Below are 21,707 nucleotides of genomic sequence, written 5' to 3'. Positions count from 1 at the left end.
AGGCTTTGGACCCGGCAACAACAATGCAGCATGATGTTTGTCAAGATGAGCTACTAACACACGCATAACTTTCCCATCCCCGGCATCGAACCCGCCGAATCCGAGAGAGGGTCCATCTCGGGCTTTCATAAGAGGCAACCAACGTCTCGTAACCTCACTCGATATGGGCAGCTGAGTGGTGCCCATACAGGTACGTAATCTGCTTTACCCTGATGACTATACCAAACGCAAATGACTGACTCGGAAGGTGAAAGAGGGGATTTCAATGGGATGTTCCAGACCACTAATGGTTCACTTAGTCTTGAACTTCACAAGGAATGAAGTTAGCAGCTTGACCAACTGGAGCCAAGGCGCTCCCTTGATGCCCAGATTCAACTCGATACAGGGAGTCTGCCCCAAGACGGCTCGATATCTTGAGTATTTTGCCTCCTCGGCTGAGGTTGCTCAAACTCTAAGTGTGGCTGACGAATAAGTACCGCTGATTTGACAGCCTCTACAAAGGGTGTCTTACATGGCAGCCTTGTTTGCTCCCGGTCTCTCGATACTTGATGCAACGTTGAATATCGAGTTCAGGTCACCGTCTAATTAGTCAATCATAGCCCTCGATGCTCCTGGCTGAAGATAAAAAGCGAATCGGGGTGATACGAGGACCTGGCCTGAAACCTACCACTCAACTCTCAATGGAAAGGCATCTTCAACATGTTTGATATTTACACTACTTCCATATTTCGAGTGCACTTTTCAAACCTCAACAAGCATGGTATTTGTCCTATTCTTGCCATTAAACGGCATCGCAAAAGAAATAAACGCCAGCCAAGACCCGGCTCCGGCCCCAGCACCCATGATACAGATTCACCACCAGCCAACCCGCTTCAAGCTCGACTATCAGTACATTAATATCTCCTGCCTTCCTTTCTCTTCTCGTTCCGCTCCGCCTCCGTCTTCTGCCTCTTTCGACTCTCCTGGGCGATCATCTCGCTCAGGTCATCGTCGTACGCCCACTTGGCACCGAGGCCCTCCTCCTTCTTGCCCTCATCGAACTTGCGCCGCAGGTCATCCTTGCTGATGCCGTCATTCTGGTGTAGTGAGTCCACGTCGAGGGCCACGTCGATGTCGCCAGGCTTCTTGCGTTTGCGGGAGTCGTCATCGGCGCCCAGAACCGGCATGCCTGATCGTTGCGCTTGCTTGAGGTCATAGACACGGTCGCTACCAAAGAAGCCTTCAGCGCGGACTTGGCGCTCGGGCAGGATGGTGTAGGCGGACCGGGGCGCGCTCGACTCCTCCGTGTCGTAGCCGCGGCGCTCCTTGCGGAGATCCATCTCTCCGGCAATAGATGTCTCGACTCCTTGACCGTAGTCAGGCTGTACTGTGCTGGCATAACCACCAGGAGTCTCAAGGCCACTCGGTGTCTCCAAGCCACCAGCTGTGTCCTCCTCTTCCTCTTCCTCCTCTTCTTCGTCTGACTCCTCCTCCTCCTCAGACTCTTCTTCACGGGGTTGTAGCTCACCCCAGAGGGTGCGCTCAACAGGTTCACCGGACGCAGCAGCTGCTTGAGCCCCTGACTGGCCCTGTCCGCCGCTCTGACCAGTGAGGCCAAACACGTCACCGCCGAACAGGGGGCGGTTGAACTCGTCAACTGGTGGTTTGCCCCAGCCGCCGGGGTGGAAGCCCCATGAACCTCCTGAGGGTGGTGGCGCATTCAGACCGGGGATTTTTAGCGTAGGATAGGAAGGAGGAGGGCCAAATCTTTGTTGGTTGATAAGCCAGGGTGGCGGTGCGCCAGGAGGCATTCCCAGGGCTTCCTTGGTATTCTCACTCAGCTCGCCGGGGCGGAAATGTTGATAATCGACCTCGGTCTCCTTACCCTCGTAGTACACCTCACCAAATCGCGTCAACTCAGGTTTGGTCTGGAAGCGGAAGAAGGCGTCGTAGAGCTTCTGGTAGTCAATGTCGAGCTTCCCCATCTTGGGGGCGACACGTTCGCGCTGCTTCTGCTTCAACGACTGCTCGGCTTGCTTCTCGAGGACGGCGTCGCGCATCTCGGTGATGCCGGTGTCGGCGATGAAGGTGGGGAGACGGAAGGGCGGCTTCTCAATACCCCTCTTGGAGGAGAGGTATTCTCGCTTCAGGGACCAGTGGGTTGGGACCGGTACCACGTTTCGCTGAGCCTTGATCTGGACGAGCAGGCGGGGATCCGATGAGGAAACATCCTGCCACTCCACCACCTCGGGGATCTTGACCAAGGCCTTGAGCTCGGCGATGGAGAGCTTGTTGAGCTGCTTCCTCTTCTTCTTGGACATCTTGGGCTGAGCGGACTCCTCGTCTTCGTCGGGGATATCGTCGTCGTCGTCGAAAAACACGGTCCCTTGGTTTCCAGCATTGGCCTCCTTGGCAACCTCATCTTCGTCCATAGACGCGCCGAACTTGCTGAAGATGTCCTTGTACATCGCAAAGACCGGGTCCTCCTCCAGACTATCGTCAAGAATCAAAGCATCGACAGGGGCGGCTTCCGACTCGGGCTTGCCCTTGACTTGGATATCTGACGCGGATTCGGTGGCGGATTCATCCTCTTTCGGCTTGGAGTCATCGGTGGGCTCTTCGGTCTTGGTAGCGGCAGCCTGCGTCGCGTCAGTATACGATTGAGAGGGAGAGAGATTGGATGATCGCACCTCTGCTTGTGCCTTCTTCTGCTCCTTCTTCTTTGCCCTCCGCATCTGGTTCTTGGTCATCTTTGGGGCCGCCATGGCGAATGTGGATTGGCGACAAGGTCGTCGCGACGAGGAACTGATTTCGGCCCGCGGCGGGATTGGAGACCTGGGTGGTGAGCTGGAACAGGGCGTAGAAGGCAGCGAGGGTGATGATGAACTGCTTCGGGTCCCTTCCCATTCCCGAATATGAGACGAAGTGCCCGGTCGTGTGTCAAAGAGGCGATGGAAGGATTTCGAGGTCGATGCGCCAGAGGCTGATGCTCGAGGTCTGGTGCTGGTGCTTTGAGGTGGAGTCTCGTTTTGCGCGACTCGTCGATGGGCAACTTCCCCCAAGAAAAAAATGTCGACGCGCTGCCCGCGCGGCTGTAGCTCGCTATCAGCTTATCGTGATTAGCGCGGCACCGCGGCTATCGGATCAACCGCGGCTAGAGCTGACGCGCCACGTAACCCAACCCCTCCCCCCTTGTCTAACTTGCCCCCCTGTAGATAACCCCCGTGGCCCCCGAAGTTGCAGTTTATCTGTCTTCGATTCGTATGGAGCTTGGCGCCCCTTTGGTTTAATTATAGCCTTGGTATGCCCGCCCGCTTTGACGTGTGAAAGGTCATCCATCCCATAATTAATCGCAGTTGGTTGTGGTTGCATCGTCGCAGCAAAAGCAGCTTCCTTCTCTCTCTTCGTATCCGATCTTGGATCCGATCACCAGTCAAAGGTCACGAGCAATTGCAACGTTCCCAGACGTTTTCGGAAACCATCCCGCTTTTTTTACTTCTATTTGTCTTGGATCTCGTCTCCAAGGTCTCGGACGGACCCGGCCTCGTCATCTAACAACCAACATCTCACCTGCTTCGTTTTGTTCGATAAGCAATGAGTAAACGGATTCCTTGACGACATTACGTTTCTCCTGCTATCTTCCCTCGTCGCTCGTTATCGAATCACGCTCTCGCCGTTGGCTGTGTGGCCTCTCTGTGGTTCACAGCTCCAACTCCTCTATCCTCGACCATCTCTCTCGTTGCGCCTCGTTAGACGACGTCTCCTGGTCATCATCTCACGAACCATCCAATCTCGTCACTCTCCCCGAGACCCCCCGCGGTCCATCCTGTGATGGAAAAGTTCCCCGACTTCATCGACACGCCCGTGGGCAACTCGCGATCGCCGAGCCCTCGAAACCCTCCCGGCTGGTCCAACGGCGCGCCGCCTCGCCCCTCGGATCGATGGCTCCCCGTCTCGACGGGCTCCCACAGGCACAACCGCCAGAAGAGCCTCACTGATGCTATCCGCACAATACGCGCCCGCAATGGCAGCGTCAGCCAGAACGCCCAGGAGATCGCCGATGCCCTGCGCGCCCCCGTCTCCCCAAAGCTCGTCGTACGCCCATCTCCCCCCGTCCTACCTTGATCCCGTCTCGAGTCTCCAAGATCTCGAGGCCAAGACCTCTCCTCAAGTGCTAACCTGCATGTTGCACTACGCAGATCCTGTGCCTGCTGTGGTACACCTCGTCTGCCCTCACAAACACCTCGTCAAAGTCGATCCTCATCGCCTTTAACAAGCCTGCGACACTGACCCTCGTCCAATTCGCCTTTGTCTCGTCGCTATGTGTCTTCATGGCATGGCTTGCCGTCCTCTTCCCCGTTTTGCGAACCAAGATCACAGCTCTCAAACACCCGATTCGAAAACCGACGCGCGAGGTCATCACGACTACTCTTCCCCTGTCCGCCTTCATGATTGGGGGTCACCTTCTCAGTTCCACGGCCACCTCCAAGATTCCCGTATCGCTCGTCCACACCATCAAGGGTCTCTCGCCCCTCTTTACCGTCCTCGCTTATAGAATCGTGTACGACATCCGCTACCCCAAGGCGACATATCTGTCTCTCATCCCTCTGACGGTTGGTGTAATGTTGGCATGCTCTGGCAAGGCGAAGTATGGCGGAGAGCTCAGCGGTGTCATTCACGCCCTCCTCGCTACGATGATCTTCGTCACTCAAAATATCTTCTCCAAGTACCTGTTCAATGAGGCCGCCAAGGCTGAGGCTGAGGCTCCAAACAGCCGGTCAAAGAAACTGGACAAACTCAACCTGCTCTGCTACTCATCTGGTCTGGCTTTCATCATCACCTTGCCCATTTGGTTTTGGTCCGAGGGATTCGCTCTTCTCAAGAACTTTTACCACGAAGGCTCGATCGACTTGTCTGAGCAACCCAACTCCATGGATCACGGTAGACTGACGCTCGAGTTTGTCTTCAACGGCGTGTTTCACTTTGGCCAGAACATCCTTGCCTTCATCCTTCTCTCGATGGTCTCTCCCGTCACGTATTCAGTCGCCAGTCTGATTAAGCGTGTCTTTGTCATCGTCATGGCCATCCTCTGGTTCCGAAGCCCCACGACGCCCATCCAGGCTGTTGGTATCGCCCTCACCTTCCTTGGACTGTATCTGTACGACCGAACGAAGGGGGCAACAAGGCGGACCACAAGGCTCAAACGATGACAGATTCCAACAAGACTTCAATATTGCCCATCTCTAACAAGGGGATACGCCCGATTGTGGCCTCGCCTCTGAGCACTGAGATCAACCCCCACCCTTACCACGAGGGCTACTATGGCCGAGATGCCTCCTCCGACGACTCCAAGAAGACAGACGACAGCGGCAGCCGTAACCGCGGTCGTGTCAACAGCAACGGAGGCTGGCTTCCTCCAGGCACCAAGCAGGAAGACACATGGCGGACTGGAGACAAGATCGCCGGTGTCTCATGATGGAGACAGAGAAACCTCCCCCTAGGTTTTGAAGTTTTGGGTTCCTCTTCTCCGCCGGTTTTTCGGCGTTTCTAATTGATTAACCTCTTTTATTTTCAACAACAAAAAGAATGGAGCTGGGATCTTTGTTTGAAAGAAGGGATGTTGTGCTTTTTTTTCTCGTCCGGATATCTAGACTACCTATGGACGTGGACCGCTTTTTGTATGACATATCATGGATTGGCGTTTTTCTTGAGACGCAGGAATGGATTGATGGACGGACGGATGGATGGGATATGCTCTTTCAGCTCCTCTCAGGAGGCGCTTGATGATGCGCTGTATCATTACGTGGATATGGAATGTGGACGTTTTTTGATAGACGGGATACGGTTCGCAGCTCATGCAATACATGAATGATATGGAATAACCTCAGGGGTAGATGTGACAAGATGATGCTCAGGTATTAGAGATGCTGATGTCGTCTTCACATCAGGCATTAGTAATTAATCTATCAGCCACTCCTCCACCTCGACCCCTATGCTCCTCCCTATGCCTCGTATTACCTCCCATGCGACGTTGATCCTCCACTTGCCACCACGATCCATGACATCTCCAGCGCCACCCACACGGGTCAGTAATCGTAGGCTCGCGAGTGTTGAGATGGCCATGCCCACGTCACAATCCAGGCCAGCAGCGCCCACCACTGTGCCGTCTGCCCACTCAGTTCTCACAGCTGTAAAGATGGCCATCATGCGTTCCAAGACAAAGGCGTGGGCGCCGAGTAGTTTTCGTGCAATCTTGCGGTGCTTGGTACGAGAGGGCCCTCTCGCGACGATGCCGCCACGCCGTCGCTTTCGCCCATGATTATATGTAGAGAAGAGTGTGAGATCGTGACGAGTAGCGTTGTGGGAGGCGAGGTAGGCGGCGAGCAGAAGAAGGCGTGCCGTAGTAGGGAGGAGATTTGTGATTTCTGTAGCCGAAGCTGAGGGTCTCGTAGTCGCAATAGCGTCGGCAGGCTTGTCCTTTGGCCTAACCGAGACGATGCTCGGGTTCAGGAGAGACTCGTCCTGGAAGTGAATTCTACCTGCGATGAGCAGCTTCGAAAACTCCTTGGGCGTGTGCGTTCCAGCCAGGATCGGCGCTATGAACCGTGGCCAGAGAGCATGGCAGCTGTGGCGGAAGGAAGGAAGTGTTCGGGAGGCCGATTTTGTTAAGGAGTCGTGAACGGCAGCGCAGAAGCGTGTCCAGAGATCCGATGTCTCTTGCTGTGAGTGCCCGAGAATGGGACTTGGTGGTGTGAGGGAGAGGATTGGAACGAATTCGGCTTTGGCGTAGGGAGGGAAGTTGAGATGTGCCGATGTAGGTGATCGTAGGAAGCCGGCGGGAGGAGATGTGACGATGAAGACGCAAGTAAGGCGAGGGATCTAGATCGGTTAGTTTCCATTCCAAATATCCAGCATCTTCCAGTAGGTGTAGCAACTCACAATCTCGGACAACCGTGCCAGAGCCGGCAGCAGCGTAGGCGGCGCATCCCTCTGCCCATCAATAGCATCCAACACCAACACAAACCTCCACCTAGGATCCCTCTGAGGATACCCAACCATCTTGACCATCTCAACCGTCAACTGCGCCAGCGTCTCGCACCGCCGCGGTACATCCTCCCACTCGAGCGCCCTCGCCACCTCCCCAACGATGCGCTCAAACAGGTGTCGCCCTGTGATGCACTGCACAGAATTGACCACGGCGGCCTGGAGACCGCCCGACTCGGGGTCGGCGTTGACGCTGGTGACGAGCTGGGAGACGAGTTGGGTCACGATGGCGGATTTTCCTGTTGCTGTTGCACCGTGGACGACGAGGTTTCGACAGGGAGCTGCATCGGGCTGTAGAGACGGTCAGCTTTGGTAACATCGTCAAGAGGTAGCTTGGTCAACATACATGGAGGAGCGTTGCTAGGGATCGGATCTGGTGTTCGCGACAGGGAAAGGATTGGAATAACGGGGTCAAGATGACCTCGTCAGGAAGACGAAAAAGGGAAGACATGGTTGTCTCCCTGTTCTGGAGAGGAATGACTCTTTTGGATGGAATTGGTTGGTGTTGAAGTTGTCAAGGTCGTCCCCAAGCGCCTCGAGGATCAAGGGGAGACGCGTTTGGCGCGTCTGTGGCCAGGTACGTCACTCGGGAAATTCTCGGCCGAGTCATGGACTTGGAGACTCACCCACCTCTCTCTCACTTCAGCAAAGTTGTTCTATTCATAGATAATATTAGAAAATGAATTTAATTAAATTCATTGTTCAAGTTTTTGGTTAATTCTTAGATTCTTTTGGGTAAAACTATATGCCGTCAAACGCCCCAATCCAGTGGTATACTTTATACAAACCACATGCATGCCTATCGTCTAAAAGCGTCATTCCCCAACGCCTAACTATGCCATGCTCTTCAAAACAATAAAACACATGTATACGGCCTCATACTCGTCGACTCTTCCCCAAACACTTCATCCCACCAGTGGTTCCATGTTCTCACCCGCTCGTACAAGTCCTTCACCAGCACCCAGTCCTGCCAAACTGGTGCAGCTGTCCCCTGCCCGGACTGTGTCGAAGGGAACCCTCGTCCTTTTCCGGGGGCCTGAATAGTGATCTTGGTTCCCGTTGTAACCCAGTTCCTTCGCACGTCATTAACAATGTTGTCGGCGAAACTCTTGACATGTTCATTAACTTGGGGCGCCCTGGTTGCCGGTCTTCGGAAACCTGAAAGAAGGAGCCCTGCGTCGAGCGAGTAGTCCTCAAGTTCCATCGTCTCCAATATGTATGACTCGGCTCTAGCGAATCCAGACCTTGCCTCCTTGAGCAACAGAGTGATGTCCTCCCACGACTCGCAAGTTGCCTGCGATAAAGCCAGGCCTCGAACGGACGGCCAGATGTAGTTCGACATTGATAGCAACTGTGCAATCAAGTGTACCCTCTGGGCTTCCAGCGGCCCGCCGTTCTGCCCAAGTTGATTCAGACAACCGACAAAAGCCTGCAACGTAATGAGCAGATGAGGCGTGTCAGCTTCAGCCAGTACGTGGGGAAGAGCATTCTGAGTCAACAGTACTCGGAGGGCCTCCACATAAACGTCAATCATTGGATAAGCTGAACTCTCAGCAACCGCTGCATGTATCATGGCTGGCACCATCTTACCCAGGATGAACGACATGATACCCGGGTTCTCCATGCCCTTGCGCAGCAGCACAACCTCGTCTCGCAGCTTGTCATTGATCAGAGACATCTTGAAGTTGTTGAAGAGGAAGAAGAAGAGCTGGTGAACGACCCTTGTGTCACCCTCGCCCAGTCGAAGCCCATAAGACATCATGCCAGCCACCTGAAGCTGGGGATCTTGAACCGAGGGTGAATACTCCTTGCTGATCTGGTAGAAGAAGTCGTCAACTGTGCAAATCTCGGATCCGTGAGCCCTGATGAGGGAGATGATGTCTCGGATGAAAACCACATAATCGTGATGTTCAGATGCATCCTGCCCCACCGTTCGCAAGTCTCCCTTGATTCGCTGCATCACTGACTTGAGCGTCTTGGAGTGTTCCGAAAGGATGATCTTCCTGAGCGCTGGTCCAGCATCTCGCAGAGACCTGCGCATCCAGGATATCATGAACTCGAACAGGTCCCGGTTGGTGTTGTAGTCGGGGTTGATGGCAAGTCCGGTAACCGCTTCTGGAACAAAGTCTTTTTGCTGTCGCCGGAGCTCTTCTGCAAACTGGTTCTCGTATGCTAGGTACCGCCGCGGTTTGACAATCGACAATGCCCAGACATCTGACAACGTGAAGCCAGCTTCGCTGAAATCATCAAAGCCATGTTTGAGGAGCGTTGTCATGAACAAGACGAGTGATCGCCGTTGCTCGAGACTGATACTGGTCGGTGCATCTTCAAATAGACCATACTTTCCATACTTGAACATGTCTGAAAGCCGTAGGAGGCCGCCGTTGATGAACCGCACTGCAAGTCTTGCTGATAGAGTAATGACCTGCTCGGTACACTGCGATTTTTCAATGGCCGCGTTGTAGGACAATTGGCCCTCTTCGCGAGCAGAGAGGATGCATCTCGCCATTGAAAAGTAGCTGCTTGATAGGTCATGGTCGAGTACCAGGATGGCATCGTCCGCCTGTGCCGAGTTCAGGATCTGACTCTCACTCTGTTGGCTTTCCTCATCATCCTTGAACTCGTCGACACGAGACAAGAAAATCTCCAGAGTGGCCAGCGAGGCTTGAAGAATGGACCAGTTCAGTTGAGGAGGGCATGTGCCAAAGTGTTTGAATACTTGCTGCAGTTGGAGCGTGTTCAGGGCAAAGGTGCCAGCCTCCAGATTTGGAGCATGTCTCATGACATCCAAAGAGGCCGTCACAGAGAGATGGAGCACATCCATCACGGCTGCCCTATTCATCGCCACCATGGCATCAAGCATATCACGGCTAACTGCTTTGCTCGAATCCTTAGACAAGGCCAAGAATTGCTGCTGCATATCCGACTGCACTGAATCAAACTGCGCCATCATGGCCTGGAAGAAGGTATTTCGCCACTGAATAAACGGTTTGAATGAGGTGGTTGCTTCACCGGATGAGATGATGAACCTCGCCAGCTGATTCCAGGCCCGTAGGTTGATCAAGCACGCCTCTTTGTGAGAGGTTGCGGGGGCCACAAGCCGCTCAATCAAGTGAGCGCCTGGGCGAAGGTCAGGTGGGGAGGCCCAAAACAGGGTGCAGAGGAGGTCGTGATGATTTCGCAGAGCAGCCAGGTCGCGTTCGTGGATTGTCTGTTCCTTGAGGAGTTGGCGGTTGTGGTTCGGCATCGTGCGAGCGATCAAGTTGCGGATGTCGTTGAGTGACCGGATTTCACTCAACTTCTTGATACTAAGAGCAACGAGCTTCAAGAAGATATGGAAGCACTTGTCGGCCTTTTCAACCGCCAACGAAGGTCTGCCGCCCAACTCTTCCAAGAATTTGGGAGACTGATATACCTCTTCATTGCGAAGATGGGCGAGATTCTGCGACCCAAAGAAGTCAAAGATAACGCCTATCACCGCTACGCACTTGCGCCAACCCCATTGCTGAACAAGATAGTGGCAGCGTCCAACCAAAGCACGGCAGTAGTTATTGAAGCTGGGGGATTGGCGAGGATTGTCCTTGTAGACCTGGAAAACCTTCTTCAGCAGCTTCTGGGGGAGTGCCCAGCCGTCAACAGCGGTATCATGCCTACTGCCAGCAATGAGGAGGCCCTTGTCATTGAACTCTGTGAGTGGGAGGAGAGCAAACATGTTCTTCCAGAGACGCTCATGATCGCTTGCGTCGATACTTGTGACAGCCTCAGGGGTGGCCATGACAGAATATATGACGTCCCAGAAGGACGACCGAGGAATCCGAGCTTGCTCAAGCGCCTTCATGACGGTGACCCAGGAATGAACAACTGGCATGTCGTCCCTCAAGCCTCGATCTCGTACCCGGGAATTTCCAAGATCATTGTATGCTTGCCTGAGTTGGTCCGTACCATTTATGATGAGCGACGAGATGGCGGTTTTGGACAAGTCCTTGAGCAGATCCTCCATTTGAAATTGCTCGCCCACCAAAGATGCGTCGTTCTGACAAAGTTTCAGAGCCAGGAGGACATACAAGATCAATTGATCGTAGACGCTTGCAATCAGAGAATACCGAGGTTGTGTGGTGCCATCATGACGCCCCAGGAGGGCTTTAATGCGGCTGTTGAATCCACCAAACACCTCGAGCGTTCGGCAGCCAAATGATTTGGCACTTGACTGTTCAGTGAGGCTAAGCGACTCCATCATGAATTTCAAGATGAATCTGGCCGCTCCTAGAACGAACGTAGAGTCTGGGGGTCTCCTTCTATCGTGATACGCTCCAGCTGATCAGCGATCGAGTCGAGAAGAACACCGAGCTCCGAGGACACTTGGGCATCCCAAGGCCCCCATCGGAGGACCTGGTCGCCAAAGGTGAATGATATCCGTGATCGGAGCTCACCCAGATGTTCGTGATGGGTCAACACTGACTCAAAAACACCGCTTCCAATCAACGTTGACTCGTGGAAGTAGACGCGAGAATCCAAGGGAAAGGTCTCAAAGTGATGAGTGTACTGGGTGCCATATGGTCCCAGACCCCGAAACTTCTCTCCATCTACCTCGACTGACTGGATAGGCTCGGGGATTGGGATGGTCTCAGCCGGAATAGGATCATTCGCACGACTGAATTGGGGTGCTTCAACATCAATGCGTTGGGGTTTCGTCCTCTTCCGGAAGCGTGACTTGCTCTGATCTGGAGGCGGTTCCTCAACAACACGAAGTGGCAGTGGGTTGTCTTCAGGTGGTGGGCTCGCAGGATAGTAGGTATCAGGGGCATTGTCGAATGTCAAGATGCTGGAAGCCGAAAGGTCGCCACGCTGTTTTCGATACAGTTGGTCAAGACGTCTCTTGGTTGTTCTAAAGGCGAAGCTGCTTGACTGGTCTGTTTCGTCCATTTCCAGTTGAGCTGGCCGTGCGACACCAGAACCGCTTCGAGCAAGGCTGGTATTGGTGCGTGGCTGCTGCTTCGTTCGAGGTTGCGGCGCAGTGTTATCAGACTGGTATCTCACCGAGCCGGCCTGGCTGACCTGTTTTACAAGGCGGCGGGCTGGTCCTGCCGAGAGCATAGGCAATCGCCTTGAAGTTGACGAGCCATTTCCAGAAGTTTCACGTAAGGGTTGTTTCGATGCCCTCGGTTTTGTCTTCTTGGCTTTTCGGGCCGCAGTGACTGATGGGCGCTGAGCGATAGAGCCTGCCCTCCAATTGTTCAAGACAGACACAGCGTCGACATGATCCTCTCTAGTGGCGAGTTGGATAACTTTCCTGCCTGGACTAGACCTGCCCATGTCCTGACGTCGAGTTGCAGACCGAGCGGCAATCTTGAGGAAACGAGGAGCGTCGGGCTCAACCACATCAAGGATGCTGAGTCGGGGGGCAGGCGGTCTGCCTCCATGTTTCCCTGTCAGTTTCTTTCCATGCTTCGACGTTTTGCGTGAGGTGGGCTGGCGATACTTCTTCTTCACAAGCTCAGTTGCAGACAGAGAACTGTCCTGTGATCCAGGAAACATGCTAGTAATTCGGGGTTGATGGGGGCCTCTTGGTGGAACACGCTTTCGTTGTGTTGGTGTTGTCTTTGGTCGTTTTTGCGATCCACGAAAGGATTCCGAGAGCTTCAACTGTCGTTTTCTTCCGGTAAACATGGGGTCAATGTGGTCATCCTCTACCACCGACGCCCCATCGTCAGAGGGTTCCTCTGGGACAAGAACCATCGGCTCCTCTTCAAGGATAAGCCGTGTCTGGTTGTGAAATACATCATCGGTGGTTTCCGGTGGTGGAGCAGGGGCTTCATCGTCAGAGTCTTCGAAGAAGATTTGGGGGGCTGTAGAAGAATGCGGTGATGCGATTCGTCTCTGAGCCACACCGCGCCGAATCTCTCGCTCCGGAGAATGGTGGACTGGGCGATTTTGGGTTGGCTTCTGAATTCTGACACGGCCAGCTTGCTGATCCAGTCGAAGCCATGATGCGGGAAGGACGCCCCTGATTCGGCGTCCCACGGTGTTCACGAGTTCTGAGCCGCTCTCGGAGCCGCTCTTAGATTCCGTCTCGGATACAGAATCTTCGTCGTCTGGTTGAACACTGGTGTCTGGTTGGGCAAGTTCATCTTCAGAGTCGCTTGGAATGAGCAAGGCAGGCCGTCTGAAGAGGCGTGTGGAAGGTTGTTGGGAGGGCCGGTCTGCAGGCAACGATGTAGGAGGTTGAACATCGTGTTGAGGCTCCTCGCCACTTCGTCTCGAGCTGCGCTGTGCAGCAGGAGAGTCTGTAGTCCCCGGTACCAACCTGAGAGCTGATGCAGGCTCAAGGGGGTCGCTGTCAACAACATCGTATCTCTTACGCTTTCGCGTTGATGATCGGAGAGGAGAGGACTTTCTCTTCGCCCGCTGCTTTGTGGTTGAGATCGGGGGGCGCCTCAGTAGGTCTTTCAGGCTGGGAAGGTCGTCACCAGCCAAGCTTGTGTTCTCGGTATCTCCTGCTGAGCTCGCCTGGCTACTAGGCCCAGCGCGATCGTTCAGGGGTGATGTCTTGGGAGGTGAGGGTGAGGGTATGTTGAGACTACCCAATCCATCCAGAAAGTCTTCCAGCCCTTTCAGCTGACTCTCGTCAGATACATCTGGGAGCTGTGACTCCTGACTGTCGTCCTCGAAATCCTTGTCTTGCGAAGCCTCCTCAGCTTGCTGACGGCGTCGCTTCTCTCCTTCGATAGCAAGTCTAAGGGGACGGACACCATGTTTCTTGAGAATGTTGGAGTAGTATGACATCTCAATGGCGTAGGGTCGCTCTTGAATCGGTTTCCGGGGCCGAAGAGAACGCTCGTAGCGAACAGCTGTTTGGCGGGCCGTCTCACGTTCATCGTCAAGGCCCAGTTCCTGGCTTTGCATAGGGGGAGGGTTGTCATCCACTTGGGGCAACGAGGACAAGGGTTGGGCAGGCTCCTGGCTGACGACAAGTCGAGGGGGTGGTGATGAACGTTCGACATAGCTTCTCGATATTTGGACGTCATTCGCGGGGTGGGAATCGGCATCTATCGCTGGGTGCTCAAGGCTGAGAGGGCCGATATCAAGCAGGTCGACATCGGAGTGTATGGACGATAGAGGCGAAGACAGTGGGGATACTGGATCAGAGATCAAGTCGACTGCATCGTCTGGTCTTGGCGTCGTATAGGGGATCCGTGAAGGAGTCTTTGTTGCGGGAGCAAGGTGATTCTGCCCTTGGGAGGAGTCGGGAACATCCCAGATGTCCTGTTCCTGCTCTTTCTGCGTGTTGCCTTCTATAGGTTCTTCCTTTTCGTCCTCATTTTCTCTTTCGCTGGTCGTATTCGCAGGGGTAGGCTCAGGCAGTGACGGCAATTCCGGGCTCTCGAATCCATCCTCTTCCTCAGAATCTGGGACTTCCCCCAGTTCCTTCCAGTTTGTCATGGTCCGCGTATGGCATTATCCTGTCGAAGGCATATTCGGGGTCTGAATTCGGCTCGGTCGTTGAATTTTATGCGTACATGGGAAATGTTCATGTAGGAAGAATCATGATTTCACCGTGATCGAGGGTGGTTCAAGCTGGCGTAAAGTGGTTTCCCTGTTTGGCGTGGCGGGAACGCGGTTGGGAAACCGGGGAGACGCGTTCGGAGAGGAAGGCGCGCCAAGCCATGGAAGTCGATGTGGGGCTCAGTTCCGGGGAGCTTCAGCGCCGCATCCATCCCGTCCCATTGAGCCGGGCCATTCCGCTCTGAGAGACGAGATTCGCCCCAATTATTCCGGGTTCAAGTCAAGCTCCAACTCGTTTTTTATACTCAATTTGTCACTCCACGCTCGTCGAATAAAGCTCTTTGAAATGGCACTGCATGTCTTTGAGAGGGCCTTGCCATTGGCATTGACCGTCTTTTGCGGCGTCATTGGAGGTTAGTTTTGGCCATGAACCCCCTCAAGCAGACGCTCACGATGACCAGGATACTACACCTTCCAGCCAGTCTTTGCACCCGATGCTCTTAAGCAGGTCGATCCCCCGCAGATGTAAGCATTCGATACACATGGGTGTGGGCATGCGAGAAACCAAGTGCTGACCATTTGCCAAGTACCGAGGCCAAGTCAGAAGCCTCGAAAACTCTGCCACCAGCTTCAAAATAACTACACCACCTTAGAGCTCGGAAGACGTCCAAACAAATCCCATGTAAAAATAGAGCTATTTCATGATAATGATAACCGTAACTTGTCTTGGGACTATATTAGAGTCATTTCGTTTGGGTGTGTATTGACGTTTTATACGAATGCTCAGCTATTTATGACGATGTCAACCAACCACAATGACACCAAGACCAAAGAAATAGGATAGTGAAGATAGTTCATTATCTTTATCTAAAACCACACTAAATGCTTAATGACCGTCCCGAGCCACCTTTATTGTACAATGTCTTAAGTTTGTCTTATGCTAAGGATCAGGCCCTCCTATCCTAGGTACCCTACACCAGATCTCTAAATCAGAGGGGCATCCAGGCCCCAAAGCAGATTTTCCCAGTCCATTCCATCAAGATCAATCATTGATCCCAGCTCATCCCAGGCTTGGGAGGAAGGGTCAGCATCATTGGGCGTCGCCCCGGTCGAGATCGGCGCAGCTGAGCTGGGGGTGAGAGGAAGACTCGTCTCCTGCACAGCCGATCTCACTGGAAGCTGGTTTCGTTCTTCATCCGCACATATCGACACTTTGTGCTTCTTCATAACCTGCTTCAACAGGTCCTGTATCCGGGCTGTCGGCTTGGAGTGCTCCTTTGCAGTGTCTAGGATCTTCCATGCCTCCACCAGCTGTTGCCGCCTCGCCTCCTTTTCTTGTGCGGTTGTTCCAAGACAGAAATCCAGGATAAGTATAATGGTAGCCAGAAAGACGCTGTGTAATACTAGTGTCGTTCTGAGTCGCGTGGAAGTGAATGCAACATTCTCTTTGTCAAGGAGATGCTCTGCGTGAAGAATTGTTTGAGCTGCGTCCAAGCAAACGTTTCGCGAGTGCGCATAACGGGGCTCGATCGAACCACGGGCCAGATATGGAAGATGGAGTCTGCACCGCTGCCCCTGAACGAACAACTTCATGATGTGCCGCTGTATAATAATCGCCGGTGACCGTCGAATATCGTTAGGGGGTAGCTTTGCTAGTTCTTCGCCTTCCATGACTAAGAAAGGAGGGATTTCCCTGATGAATTGATCGATTGCAGCATCCAGCTCAAGAACAAGGTCGTATGTCATGGTTTCTGGGGCGGCTGAAGAGAGCGGCATTCGGTCTGTGAACTTGCGAGTTAATTCGGCCAGCCGAATCCGCTGCAGGAAATAGGACATGCTAGTCGACTCGGTCAAGGGCTTCCCCGGCTCGTTGCCGTCGACAAGGTCCTCATCATTAAGATTACGAGGTTTCCTCACAGCCATGTGCTTTGGATTTATTAGATAGGTGCCCTCTTGGGGCCCTGGGAATCGAGCCAACATGCTACTTATACGTTAGACTTGTGATCAACAAAGGAGACAGACGATGTAGTAAACATACCAATCCAATCCGACGAGGTACCACCAGACTCGCCGAGCAGCTTCAGCTCTTATCCCAGTAAAGGCCTTTGGGTGACCCGTCGATGATGTAAGGGGATGATCTAGGCGATGAAGGCCCAGTTCCCGAGAAATTGCGATGGCTTGAAACAGATAGGTTCGAGCCCGAGTGGAGATGCCCTCGATGTTCAGCAAGACAAAGCTCACAATGATAAGACCTTGAGCGCTCTCCAGTTCGATCTGCACATTCCTCTGCGCCACATCAAAGACATCCATGGTTCCTTTGAGCCAGATGATTGCCTGAGAATTTGCTTCTGCAGCATCGGTGAATAGCTTTGCCGTCTCATTGTCTGCCTGCGTCCACGAATATGTGACGTTGGCGCAAACCGCGAGGAGTAGAACCACAGAGCACAAAGGCACCTGTGTTCCCTGGTCCAGAGCGTCGTACACCTCATCCACAAGGTTGCATAGAGAAGGGTTATGCACAATGTGGTGCATGTAAGTGATACCTGTCGTGTACTTTTCCACCAGCGTTCTGGTTTCTTCTCTAGTGGGTAGCCATACACACTTGGTCGGTTCCACAGAAAGAAAACCAGATGGGATACTGGAATTTTGAAAGATGTAGCATGATGATTGAGTGATCATGCGTATAGGACAAGTGCGAAAGACGATTTTGTCACCCAACACGGTTTCCTGTTATCGTGTTAGCATTTAGGAGACATGACAAAGGCTTTTTGTAGACCAACAGATGTCTTTTGACCAAGACATGTCCTATCCAGCCAGAGAGCATCGTCCGTCAAATTCTGGACGTTGAGAGGCAATGCCAGTTGCGAGTCCTGTTGTGGCCGGGGTGGCGCATCTGCTTCTGGAATAGATGGCAACGCTGAAGACGATTGGCTCTCAGATGCAGGCTGTTTATTCTGCTGTGCAAGCAGCGCCTCCAACCTCTCTAGGCGGCTCAGAATATCTGTCTCCTTCTCCTTCTCACCGGCACCAACCGCCGTCTTCTTGGCGATCGGTCTCTGGGCCGGGGCCGAAGCGCGGGGTGGATCCTGGGGTTCCCGGCAGGGAACTCCGCGGCTGGTGCAATTTGAGCAGGGAAAGTCGCGGCTGCACCGCAGCTTGCGCACGCGGCAAAAGTGGCACGAAACAGGCCGCTGGCGAGGCTGCCTGCCCATGTCTGCGGTGGTCTCTCGGAGGGTACCTTACTGATAGCTGTAACTGGTTGGGTGAGAGAGGAAGGAATTGTGTTAATGAACGGAACGGAAGTTGAACATCCGCGGACTTTCCGCCCGGAGTTTCCGCGGGGCCGGCTCCGGATCGGGGATATCAAGATGCAGAGGACCAACACGTCCGCGCTTTTCTCGCTGATTTGAGCCCTGTCTGATCAGAAGGATTGGATTCAGATGGGTCTTGTGGAGCAATGCTTATAGATCTATTCATCGGGCGACAGGAATCCTCGCTCTTTTGCAGTCAGCATGGTCACGAACTGCTCATCTGCCCCCTTTGATGACTCTGAATCCTGGCAACCAGCATCACATCGGGCTCAGTTTGGCGTTAGCGGACTTAAGAGAATTTCCCGTTGGGTAGGCGAGTGACAAGGGTGTCGGGAGCTGCATTGATGTGCTTTTGAGACTCACTAGTTTCTGAGCGGATACATTTAATAAAGCTTACCCCGTCTCTCCAACTCCCGTCTCGGTATGCAGTCTCTTGCTCAGCTACGACAACTCCTCCGGTAATCGGCCGTGAGCATACACGGCTTTTATTTACCCTCGTTGGTGCAACTCAGAGAAATCACCAATTTGGTCAACCCCCAACTCTTCAACAACATGGGTCACATCGATATCGAAGAGCAACTGGCCGGTGCAGCTACCCCAGCACCGGTACTCAATGATGATGAGAAGTATGAGAAGGATCTTGAAGATGGATCAACCTCAGTCGACCTTGAGGAACTTGCTCCTCGTGACCCCAACATTGTTGACTGGGACGGCCCCGATGACCCAGCCAATCCCCAAAACTGGTCGGCGAAGAAGAAGACAATAACCGTCGTGCTTGTCTCATCCATCACATTTGTCACGTAGGTATCCTGCCGTGACAGACAACTAAGGGCCACCCCTCTAACTATCCGTAGACCGTTGGCGTCGTCTATTTTCGCGCCAAGTATTGATCAAGTGATGGGAGAGTTCCACTCAACAAATCAGCAACTGGCGTCGTTTATCGTCTCCGTTTACCTTCTTGGGTACTGCTTCGGCCCATTGGTTGTTGCGCCCCTGTCTGAAATGTACGGTCGTCTTCCGCTTTACAACATCTGCAACGTTCTCTTTGTCGTCTTCAACATTGCTTGCGCCAAGGCTCCCAACTTGGCGGGCCTGATTATTTTCCGACTCCTCGCAGGTCTTGCTGGTTGCTGCCCGCTCACACTTGGAGCTGGAACACTGGCCGATATGATCTCCAAGGAGAAGCGTGGAGCTGCTATGTCTTCATGGGTTTTGGGACCTCTCTTAGGACCTGTCGTTGGACCGATTGGTGAGTATATATTGAACGCATATTGTGGTGACTGTGAACGCTAATAAGAATAGCCGGCGGATATCTCTCCCAGGCTAAAGGCTGGCGTTGGTCGTTCTGGGTGGTGGCTATGGTGGTGAGTTGACTGCGGGCTCGACCAAACCAAAGCTAACATGCCCAATAGGGCGGCGCGATTGCACTGGCAGGCTTTATCTTCATGCGAGAGACATACGCCTATGCCCTGCTGGAGAAAAAGACCAAGAAGCTTCGCAAGGAGACTGGCAACCCTAAGCTCAAGTCTGCCCTGGACAAGGGAACCACAACCAAGGAGTTGTTCAGCTTGGCAATGGTTCGCCCAACCAAGATGCTGCTCTTCTCGCCCATCGTCTTTCTCCTCTCACTGTACATGGCCATCATTTACGGATACCTGTATCTCATCTTCACTGCCATGCCCATGATCTTTGAGGGGCAATACGGCTTCTCGAGCGGATCCGTTGGCCTCACCTACTGCGGTATTGGCGTGGGTTCATTGATAGGCCTTGCTATTGCAGGAGCCACATCTGATCCTCTCGTGAGATATCTCACTAAGAAGAATGGCGGAGAGTCCAAGCCAGAGTACCGACTCCCGGTCATGACTGGAGCATGTGTCCTAATCCCGGCTGGCCTGTTCCTTTTTGGATGGTCTGCTGAGAACAACAACCATTGGATTCTTCCCATCATCGGAACTGGTCTCTTGGGCACCGGCATGGTTGCCGTATTTGTAGGTCTCCTCCAACTAGTTGCGCTTGCAACCGTAACTAAACCCTTCGATAGATGTGCATTTCAGTCTACCTGGTCGATGCCTACCTGGAGTATGCCGCATCCGCCATAGCTGCCAGCACCGTGTTCCGCTCGCTGGTAGGAGCACTCCTGCCCTTGGCTGGTCGGAAGATGTACGACACGCTGGGTCTCGGTTGGGGTACATCGCTGCTGGCGTTCATCGCAGTGGCGGCGATCCCAGTGCCGCTGGTGTTTATCAAGTATGGTGAGAAGATTCGAAGTAGGAATCTGTTTGATGTCCAGTTTTGAGTGAGGATAAAAGTCAAGTGATTTTAAGGATGGAACCGGATCTTATCGCATGGATATTGCAAGGTACGGGATGTATGTAGGACCCGGGTACAAGGATCAAATAGAGGGTTGCGGCAGGAGGATAGAATAATCTCCAATCTGGCATATATATAAAGACATAATAAATGGGTATAGGAACCAAATAGAGGACCCTCCTCAACTCCCATCACCCACAGACCGTTATCAATGATGGACTTGTCAATGTCGATGCTGATTGTCTTGTCTGCTCAGATCAGAAGCTCCAGCCAATAACCAAGGCCGAGATTCTTCTTAGCGAGGTTTTCCGGAATGTCGGATCCACATAACGTAAGGCGAGCCAATCAGGCTACCACCCGTCCAGCCGAACCTCTCCCGGACAGCGGGCACGGTCGTACGATTGCAGGATGCTCGAATTCTTTCCTCAATAAACCCATCCTTCTTCGCGAACCTCTCGAACTACCTCTCCTCTCCGACCCGCTCACGACGTCAATTGAGCTTCCTCCGCCTCGTCTCTCCGTCTGTCCTCCGTCCCTCGATCGAATTCGCCCACCATGCTGCGCACCCCGGCCTCCAACCTGCTGCGCAAGAGCCTGGTGCGCAGCTCGCCCGCCCTGGCCTCCCGAGCTGCGTCGACTCACGCCATCTCCAACCCGACCCTCGCCAACATCGAGAAGCGATGGGAGGGCTTGCCTCTCCAGGAGCAGGCCGACCTCTGGATGGCTCTGCGTGACCGCATGCAGGTCAACTGGAAGGAGCTGACTCTCCAGGAGAAGAAGGCTGGTGCGTACAATTGTCTTGTCTCCTCCACCACGAAAATACCTCCCGCGTGGCCGAGTCTGTGATCATCATCACCACCAACCACAACCACAACCACCAGCCAAACCACCATAGCCCATCAATCAGCCTCGTCATTCATCAATTCACTCCACAACTCCGTCCATTTCACACTTCAGCCTTGCATCTGAGTCTCCGAGAGCCTCAATTGCATCATGTAGACCCAATTTCCTCAATTCGTCGCCCTGATTGGTGGGCCTCGGCTCTGAGCCATGGCTGACAAGCCATCAAACGGCCCATCCCCTGCCTTGATGCTGCGTCACGTTCAGAAAACTAACTCAAACTGTCTCAATAGCCTACTGGATTGCCTTCGGCCCTCATGGTCCCCGCGCCGTTGACCCCCCCGGTACCAACGCCCGTGTCGCTTGGGGTGTCGTCGTCGGTCTCGCCGTCAGCTTCGGCCTCTTCGGCCTCATCCGCCTTGCTGCCAAGCCGGTCCCCTACACCATGTCCCAGGAGTACCAGGAGGAGAGCAACGAGTTCCTCAAGGTGAGCTTGGTTACCATCTCTCCCTCGCAGAGCACCACTGACAGCTGTCCCCTCGCAGAACCAAAAATCCGACCCCTTCACTGGTATTACCTCTCCTGGCTATGCCGGCAAGGGCATGGTCCAGTCTCCTCCCAAGGGCAGCTCCTAAATTCAATACACACCGTCTTTTCTTTTGTGCTAGAAGTTGGGGTGACTCCATGGAGACGTCATAGTGTGTAAAGCGGCCTCGGGGC

General features: G+C 53.6%; 7 protein-coding genes across 7 annotated transcripts; 3 read left to right on the top strand and 4 right to left on the bottom strand.

Moving 5' to 3' along the window:
• Positions 1 to 893: 893 nt before the first annotated feature.
• On the bottom strand, positions 894 to 2,744 carry MRS44_010445 (uncharacterized protein; the record flags this gene model as incomplete). Its single annotated transcript, XM_065620123.1, has 1 exon — positions 894 to 2,744. One exon carries the CDS (start codon positions 2,742 to 2,744, stop codon positions 894 to 896), a length of 1,851 nt encoding a protein of 616 aa, XP_065476312.1.
• A 1,066-nt stretch (positions 2,745 to 3,810) lies between these two features.
• On the top strand, positions 3,811 to 5,455 carry MRS44_010444 (uncharacterized protein; the record flags this gene model as incomplete). Its single annotated transcript, XM_065620122.1, has 3 exons — positions 3,811 to 4,074; positions 4,179 to 5,106; positions 5,154 to 5,455. The coding sequence occupies 3 exons, from the start codon at positions 3,811 to 3,813 to the stop codon at positions 5,453 to 5,455; spliced, it is 1,494 nt and encodes a 497-aa protein (XP_065476311.1).
• Positions 5,456 to 5,937: 482 nt separating this feature from the next.
• MRS44_010443 (uncharacterized protein) lies at positions 5,938 to 11,257 on the bottom strand (the record flags this gene model as incomplete). The annotated part of the gene is made up of 3 exons (XM_065620121.1): positions 5,938 to 6,858; positions 6,919 to 7,314; positions 7,958 to 11,257. The coding sequence occupies 3 exons, from the start codon at positions 11,255 to 11,257 to the stop codon at positions 5,938 to 5,940; spliced, it is 4,617 nt and encodes a 1,538-aa protein (XP_065476310.1).
• A 29-nt stretch (positions 11,258 to 11,286) lies between these two features.
• MRS44_010442 (uncharacterized protein) lies at positions 11,287 to 14,463 on the bottom strand (the record flags this gene model as incomplete). Its single annotated transcript, XM_065620120.1, has 1 exon — positions 11,287 to 14,463. One exon carries the CDS (start codon positions 14,461 to 14,463, stop codon positions 11,287 to 11,289), a length of 3,177 nt encoding a protein of 1,058 aa, XP_065476309.1.
• Positions 14,464 to 15,510: 1,047 nt separating this feature from the next.
• MRS44_010441 (uncharacterized protein) lies at positions 15,511 to 17,738 on the bottom strand (the record flags this gene model as incomplete). The annotated part of the gene is made up of 3 exons (XM_046272250.2): positions 15,511 to 16,507; positions 16,565 to 17,253; positions 17,307 to 17,738. 3 exons carry the CDS (start codon positions 17,736 to 17,738, stop codon positions 15,511 to 15,513), a joined length of 2,118 nt encoding a protein of 705 aa, XP_046128530.2.
• A 651-nt stretch (positions 17,739 to 18,389) lies between these two features.
• MRS44_010440 (uncharacterized protein) lies at positions 18,390 to 20,133 on the top strand (the record flags this gene model as incomplete). The annotated part of the gene is made up of 5 exons (XM_046284599.2): positions 18,390 to 18,637; positions 18,692 to 19,086; positions 19,140 to 19,201; positions 19,250 to 19,825; positions 19,879 to 20,133. 5 exons carry the CDS (start codon positions 18,390 to 18,392, stop codon positions 20,131 to 20,133), a joined length of 1,536 nt encoding a protein of 511 aa, XP_046128531.1.
• A 569-nt stretch (positions 20,134 to 20,702) lies between these two features.
• Positions 20,703 to 21,622, top strand: MRS44_010439 (uncharacterized protein; the record flags this gene model as incomplete). The annotated part of the gene is made up of 3 exons (XM_046274127.1): positions 20,703 to 20,931; positions 21,281 to 21,474; positions 21,533 to 21,622. The coding sequence occupies 3 exons, from the start codon at positions 20,703 to 20,705 to the stop codon at positions 21,620 to 21,622; spliced, it is 513 nt and encodes a 170-aa protein (XP_046128532.1).
• Positions 21,623 to 21,707: the final 85 nt, after the last annotated feature.

The sequence above is a fragment of the Fusarium solani genome (genome assembly GCF_023522795.1).
Source record: "Fusarium solani strain SB1 chromosome Unknown bctg00000006, whole genome shotgun sequence".
NCBI lineage: Eukaryota > Fungi > Ascomycota > Sordariomycetes > Hypocreales > Nectriaceae > Fusarium > Fusarium solani.
The sequence above is the reverse complement of the archived record's forward strand: the minus strand, read 5'-3'. Positions and strand labels throughout refer to the sequence as shown.